The sequence below is a fragment of the Python bivittatus genome, unplaced genomic scaffold, assembly GCF_059951505.1.
Source record: "Python bivittatus isolate LINGU-HERP-01145 unplaced genomic scaffold, Pbiv_v1 ctg000410_np1212, whole genome shotgun sequence".
NCBI classification, from domain to species: domain Eukaryota; kingdom Metazoa; phylum Chordata; class Lepidosauria; order Squamata; family Pythonidae; genus Python; species Python bivittatus.
The window spans coordinates 130,202-138,120 of NW_028277067.1; the positions used below are offsets into that span (position 1 = coordinate 130,202).

The 7,919-nt window shown below is 42.5% G+C and overlaps 1 protein-coding gene across 1 annotated transcript in view; it reads left to right on the plus strand.

Annotated features, from left to right (window-relative positions):
- The window catches only part of CNTNAP1 (contactin associated protein 1), a 49,630-nt gene extending 42,466 nt beyond the window's left edge, over nt 1–7,164 (plus strand). Inside the window, exons 20-24 of the mRNA XM_007431991.4 lie at nt 1,215–1,342; nt 1,575–1,668; nt 2,998–3,234; nt 4,132–4,182; nt 4,338–7,164. Coding sequence (XP_007432053.1) covers nt 1,215–1,342; nt 1,575–1,668; nt 2,998–3,234; nt 4,132–4,182; nt 4,338–4,582 — 755 coding nt within the window. The 3' untranslated portion in view covers nt 4,583–7,164. The remainder of the gene's footprint in view (nt 1–1,214; nt 1,343–1,574; nt 1,669–2,997; nt 3,235–4,131; nt 4,183–4,337) is intronic.
- The last annotated feature ends 755 nt before the right edge of the window (nt 7,165–7,919 follow it).

Sequence of the window (7,919 nt, forward strand, 5' to 3'; positions counted from 1 at the left end):
GGGGACTTGACGCTTTCTTCTTCTTCTGAGATCTGTGCTGCACTTACTTTCCATTCCTTTCCTGTCTCTAAGCAGAAAGGGTGGAAGTCCGTTCTCATGTTCCAATACCTTGGGAAGGAGGCACTCTGTCCCCCCAGAAACTGTTTCAGGATGTTTACACGTGGTGATTTAGAGATGTCAGTTAAAAATGTCAGATTGTCCTACCCAATGAGAGGAACCCTCTGTCAGGATACTCTCAGTGATCAGTCCTTAAGATTATTTGACATATGACTGTTTCATCAACTTTTTAATGGATTTTCTCTGAAAATGAAATAATTGAAGAAATCTGGCTCTCTTTCCCAAAGGAGTGAGGTTTGTGCAATAAAAATGTCATCTGGAAGCACATATTTATGTTTACTTTTTATTTTATTTCTATGATGGCTTTCCTCAGGGAGCTATTGGCAGATGTCTAGTGAGAACTGTTGAGTTTGTAGAAACAATAAAAAGGGAGTGTCCACACTAGGAAACATTAGGAAAGAGACTGAAAATTAAATGGATGGTACTGTACAGTAATACTATGTGCCTCTGGTCACCCCGTCTTAAAGAGTGTTGGAAAGTTAGAAAATAAGATGCCCAAAATGATCAGAAGGTTGGATCATCTGGATAAAAACGTAAACCTTAAAACATTAGTATCATTTTCATACAAAAGATGGCCCAATTTTGACATGGCAGACATTTATCAAATTGTTAAAGGCTTTGATAAATTGGGCAAATTCTCTCCTCCCCACCTCCACCCCCCAGGTGGAATTTACTATTAACAAACAGGGCAGACAAAATATGATGCTATTTTTGCAATATTATAGAAATCAATGCTATATGATACAATGATGGTCACTATTTGGAGAGGGGTTTTTTTCAAGTTTAATGAAAGAAACTACTGGTGGTTGTTAGTGATAATTAAAAAGCATTGTGTAGATACTATAGTTCTGTCCTGTTGAGTGTTGATTCCCCAAAGGCATCCGAGGGCCACGCTGAAAACAAAATGGTGTACTCAGTGGATGTTTTGTCCGGATCTAGCAAAGCTCGTGTCTTCTTAAATATAGAAGGATTCCAGTTCATAAACTGAAGCTATACTTTGTCTTCCCAGTGTTCTGGTGGGTGATTTTTCTCTGCTGCATAAGGGTGCTGGGACTGAACTCTTAGCCACCTTGTACATGTTAATGCTTTTCTCACAGGTACCCTACAGTTACGTTACCAACTGGGGATCTTCCCTTTCAGCTTGATCCTGAGTACACGCTCAGTGGCTGATGGGCAGCCACACAGAATCAATATTACTCGTGTGAATCGGACTTTGTACACACAGGTAACTGCAGTTTTTTTATGCATCAGGTGGGCTTGATAAAAAAAGTGATGGGATAGCATTGTGGTTCTTGATTAAGTAGAGAAGAGGGCAGTTAAAAGTTCTCTTTTCAATGGAAAGTAGGTCTTCCCTGAATAGAAAGCATGTTTTTGTATGTACAAGTGCCTACAATCTTTTTTGGACTCTAGAGCACCTTCTTAATGTACCTTTCATCTCTTCTCTCTCTCTCATCTAGTTGGATTATTATCCTATCATGGTAAATCAGTTCTCTGTCTTTGGGGACACCAAACTTGATTCTCCCAAGGCACTCTATCTGGGCCGTTTCATGGGTGAGTAAAAGCAATGGGTCTTGCCATTTTCTTAGGGGCTCTACCTGTTCTTCATAGCATCCCTATCAGAACCCTCTTTTTATGTTTCTAAAGCACGATGCGTTCTTGTCTTCACCTTCAAGAACACGATTGTCCTCCTTTCATCTCTCTGGATTCTTCCTACTGTTTCCTATCCTCTGTGTCTGCTCTGCAGGAGTAGCAGTGCCCTCTTAGCAAAACAATTCAGAGTGCATCAGTTCCAAAATAGAATGGAGAACCCCCCCCCCAAAATGGTGATTTCTTTATACATAGGGACAATATGGATACGTCCATACAGACCTTGCATCAACAGTGGTTTTACTGATAACAGCCCAGAAGTTATCAGTAACTTCTTCTGGGATATGCTTGCAGTTTCCCAGCATTTTCCCAATCTAGCCTATAAACTTGGGATTTCTTGGTATCCCATCCACATGCTAAATAGGTTTGGTCCTGTTTAGCTTTTTTCCCAAGATTACCCAAGGTTGGCTAGATGCCGCCACCTGTACAAAAGTTTGTAAAACACACACACACACACACACACACACACACACATTTTTGTTATTATTATTACTTTAATTTATAATCTGTTGCCAGGATAACCTGGCAGATACAGATTAAAGATATGAATAAAAAAAATATCAAGAAACCAAAATGGCCTAGCAGCTTCAAGGTGAACCTGCAGAATGTAGTGATAGTTTTGGAAGGATCTAACATTGCTTCCCACAATTCAACACCTTAAACTACTATTGCCATCATCCCCAGCTCAGGATGCCATCAGATGGAAAAGGTTGGGTGGTATAAATAGACAAGACAGTGTGAGTCCATCAGTAACTGCCAAAGAAAAGGAAAAGAGATCCTTCCCTGATTTTTAACCAGAAGCGAGCAAAAGAAATATTGAGTCTTTTTTCTCTACATTCAGAGAAAAAAAAAAATGAAAAATTTCCTTAGTGCACCCCTCCAAGGTAGTGGCTTGGAATGTTGCTGGCTGCTCCATTCTTAAGTGCCCCCCCCATTTCCTGGTTATATGGTGCAGAGTGGAGCATACACAACCTGCCCTGTGTTTCCCAGTGTCTTCACAGCCATTATTACAATCCTTTTTTTGTTTTCAAGAGTGTAAGAGTAGAAGGGAGAGGGTTTTTTCCTGTAATTTTTTAATCTTACTATCCCCATCCTGGCCTCCACATCTTTGGAAACGCTTACTAGGGAATATCCTTTTGTTTCCGTTCAACCTTTTGCCATGTATTAAAAGGGGAGGAGAGGAAGGAGCAAGTAGTTGTTAATCCTGGTCCTCTTCTCTGCCGTTGTCCACAGAGACAGGGACGATTGACCCTGAAATCCAGAAATACAATACACCGGGTTTCACAGGCTGCATCTCGGGGGTGAAATTCAACAGTATTGTGCCCCTGAAAACCATCTTTCGGTCCAGTGGCAGCAATCTCATCACTCCTTATACCATCAATGGAAAGCTGGTAGAATCCAACTGCGCCTCTATGCCTTCCACCTACATTAAAATTCCTCCTGAACTTGACCCGTGGTACATAGATCCAGGTAAGGCAGCTTAATATGTCAATTTTGGAAAAGCTGGGCCTGAGCTCCTCTCCTGGAGTTCCTACTCTATAATTCCACAAATGAAGAGTGGGAGATGGATGGATGGATGGATGGATGGATGGATGGATGGATGGATGGATGGATGGATAGGTAGATAGGTAGATAGGTAGATAGGTAGATAGGTAGATAGGTAGATAGATATTGAGACAAGGATTTTACTAAGGGGTACACCTGTTTTTTCCTTTGGGCCTGGAACTTTGTTCAAACAGGTGCAATAATATGGAGAACCGGTGGAGAGGGAGTCCTATAAGGGCAATCATCAAATAAAAGGAGCAAGCCATGTGCATCATCTTAGGATAACAGGCAGGATAACTGAAGGTGGAAGGTATTCTGCATGTGTGTGATGGAATGGAATTATGAAGGCCAGGCTCAGGGAGAAAAACATTTTCTTACATCTCCTGAGGAGCGTGGGAGATACAAGAGGATGAGACTGGCACCTCCCTGAGGAATTCACAGTGTTGTGGCTGGCATTACTTGGGAGCTGGGGTTTCAGTCTGGGAAGATTCTTGCTTCTTGTAGGTTGTAGGTAATAAACATAGCTGGACTGAATTTACATGGTCTCTTGGAGTTCCTTGGGCTAGGCCTGACAATGTGGAAAGCAAAGAGTTTCCCCATAGAAGCTGGGCTAAGAACTTGCCACACAGATGCTTTGGCAGAAAAAGTGTGTAGGGTCGCTAGGAAGAGAGGACGCACCTCTCAAAAACCTGAGATTTCATAAAGGGAAGAGAGAGACCATCCACAGATGGACTGAGCCAATGAGGTCAAATGTCTGGAAGTGGAGGAGGTTCCAGAATTTTGAATCTAGTTTTAATTGTATGTCTTCTGTGCCTGTTGTAGTGGACTTCTTGTACATCCATGATGATGGCTGGGTTGCAGTCATTATTGGAGGTGAGTGACCAGTGTGGAACAGAGGGTGAAAGCCATGGGAGTTGCCCAGAGGTGTTCATATTAAGCCCTGTTAGATTCCATCTGCAATTAGCTCTGGTTTTTTAGTTATTCTAATTCTTCCCTTTCTTTCCCCACTCCTGCCTTTCCTCTCCCAGTTATCTTTTTCCTGCTTCTGCTGTTGGCGGCAGCCCTTCTCTTGATGTATCTTCACCATCACCGTTACAAGGGTTCCTACCACACCAACGAGCCAAAGGCCATCCAGGACTACAGCAGTGGTGGGAGTAGCAGCGGTGGGGGCAGCGGCAGTGCTGAACCTGCAGCTCTCCCTGCACCTAAGCCTGCTGCCTCACGGAAGGATCAAAACTTGCCACAGATCCTGGAGGAGTCCAAAACAGAATAGCCAACTGGAGCCTGGGGGATTCATCCTCTACTCGTTGGTGCTGGCTGCAGCCTCTTGGCAAGACCAAACCCAAACTGCCAATCGTGCCACTTGCTGGGAGACTGATTTCTGCCTCCACCCCTCACGGCGTGATGAACTGCCTGGTGCTTTGCCTTGTTTGACTTGCACATCCTGTGGTGTTTCCGTATTCCCCAGTTGGACATAGTACTAACTGGCAAGTGTCTAATCAAAGATGTTTCTGCCCCCCCTCCACTGGAATAATTGTATTTAGTTGTCTGTTTATTCATTCGTTTATGAGACTTCCGTAATGCCTCAATTGATTCCCACTGGATATATTTTGTATCTTTTGAAAGGATTTAGTTGGTGCCTGAGCAATTGCCAAAATGATACCTATTTTTCCCCAGGTGGTAACCCTTCCCCTACCCCTGGACCCACATCTTTTCACGTCTCCTTTCTCCATTTTGGCCCTGCGGTTTCTTCTTTGAAGCGAGATGGGAGGGCAAAGGTGACAAGCAGCAGACTGTTTCCTGCAGTTCGAACTCCAGTTTGCTGGAGTTCCTTCTAGCCAAACTCTGAAGCTTCTTCCGCGATTTGAAGAGAGAGATGACTATCAATGTACACTTCTTTTTAAAGGGAAAATGCAATGCAAAATTCATGCTGGCCTTCTCATATGCGATGCGCTGGCACATAGTCTTCCTGCTTAATTGCTTAGCCTAAAGAAAGCCATTAGTCAAGCCATGCAATATAGCACACGTAGGTCCTGGCACGTTATATTGTGCCCTGAAAGAAACCAATGTGCAATATAGGTATATTTGCCTGCTAATCTATCTATCTATCTATATATAAAGGTATATGTATGTGTGTATAGCAATAGCGCATGAAAAAAAAAATCACTTGCACTTTGCTACCACTTGCTGCTTCATAAATCAGGGGTTTTAAGAATTTAAAATTCTTTCTACTTTTTGTTCTGTTTTGGTTGTGAGCTATTAGAAGGACTAATTTTTTAATGCTATCGTTTGTATAAAAAAAAAAAAAACCCACAAAATCCTGATCTGTTCAAAGTGAAGTGATGTTGTCTGTGCTCTGTAGTCTGTTGTATGGTGGGGAGGGATGCTATTACTGATAACATCCAGCCCTCTTCTTTCCCTGCCTGAGTTCACTTGTGGATTATAAGAAGATTCTATAGCAATGGCCAAATGTATTTATTTTATCCAGAAGCCTGGGCATCTTCCTCGGCAGTTTATTTTTTCTAAAGAGTTGTTTGTTTGGGGGGAAAAAAAAGATTAACTTGGATAAATAAAGGGAAAAAGCAGGGTGATAAATTCCGTGGTCCTGTATCTTTTTGGGGGCGGGGACAGTAGGGAGGGAAGAGATGCATTTTGAGTGATTGTGGCTAGAATTTGTTTTTTCTCCAAGCACAAATACATTTTAATGGGACTTTACCTAGAAAGCAACCACATTTCACACTAGCAGTAATTATTACCAGCTTTGTACTGTATCCTTTCTGTGACTGCTCAAGCTAACATGCATATGGTCCTCCTCTAGTATCTTCACAACACTCTGCAGTTAGACTGAGAGCGACTGGCCTTGTTACCAAGAAGGTCCTTGCTTGTGTGAGGACTTGAGGTAACATCTCCCAAGCCAGTGTGTAACCCGTAACTGTTTCACTATTCTGGCTCTCCATATTTAAGTTATGGAGAAAAATTAGTCTACCTGTTTCAGGATTACTCACAAGTCTAGTGATAGAGTCAGTTGCCTGGAGAAACCTGTGCTTGTTCTGAAGGGGTACCCTTTCTTGGGAAACCTGGTGGGGGGCAGGGAGCCTGTGGGAGCCCCATGAATTGATAATTTCTAGAGATGACTTTTCATAGTAAGGTGTCAGTCTCACCTGTGACCTTGGGAGACTGGGCATTTGTGGTGGCTCTTCAGATGAGTATTCATCTCTGGAGCAGGGAATTGGATAAAATGACACTGTTGTATTCAGTTCTCTGAGAATATTTTGCAAAGATTTGAATGTCCTTTTATGCTGTTGCTATCAACCAAGTGGATTTATTGAGCTGGAGTTATGGGAGTGAAACATTTCTCTTGTAAGGCTCATCTCTGGAAAAATAGTTGTGAAACAGTGTTCCAAATTAATAAAGGAATAAGAACTTGGACCACTAGCATAACTCCATTCAAGCAGTGATCAATCGGTGCATTAGGATGGGCCAAAATTCACTTTGCAGCCTAAGCCCCTGCTCAAAAGTAGAACTACTTTTCCCTTAAAGATGCAATATCCAGGGAAGTTAAGTGCAAAAATTATTGATGCCACTGTAAATGTACAGATGGACTAGGATTAAGGTATCTGGGCTGCAAAAATCTCTACACCTACTAGATTGCGGCAGTTTCTGCTATTATTGCTTGTGTTTGTTTGGAGTTTTGCATGCTATCTATGATAGTCTTAAAAGAGATGTGATTCTTATTAGTGTCTCATACTGTAAGATTTTTCAAGATTTCTGAAAATCTTAAAAATCAGCAGTAACTCATAAGGATTCAAGTTAGCCAAGGGTGTTCTCAAACAGCCTGTAGCCTTGCTATTACAACAGTACCCTGTACACAATCTGCTGCATGTGCCTTGCTGCTCCCTCTACTTGAAGGTATGGGAATTGGTTTGGACAGAAATTGCCAGTCTAGCTTATTCTCCAGTAGTACCAGTAAGTTTGAGACGAGACAGACTTCATTTGGCAATCACTACACCTTTATTAAGACAAACTTTTACAAGCCATAATATAAAGTGCACATAAGTTGCCAGCAGCAAAGCCAAGAGTCACAAGCAGTCAGAAGACGGAGGTGCCATGCAGTTGCTGGCCCTGAACCACCATGCCTAGAGGAAGAGCAGTTCAGTGGCGTATAAGGTGGGGGAAGCGTAAATGCTTTTGCTGCTATGTAGATAGCTGGCATCTTCTGTAGCTGCAGTGACACTCCTCTTCTTGTTGTGTCTCAAAAGTGCCAAGCAATACAGGCTTGTGTTACAAAAGATTATGCTATGCAGTATGGAGGTGAGGTCTAAACATCCATCAGCTGAAAGACCAGCCAGTGCTTCTGTGAGTCAAGATGCAAACATAGGCAACCATACGGAACACCTACTATTGCAGTCCTAGTCCCTGATAAAAACATTAAACCTGCACCGCTTTAAGACTGTGATCATTTCTGCACTGGATACCTTTCAGAAAGTTGCTTGATCAACCACGCTTGGTGTTACAACCCTCTGGGCAAATTATGTGGTAGCACTCCTTCTCACCCTACTGCCGCTATCTGTTGGCCTGCAGGCAGTAGTCATTCACATTAATGAGAATCC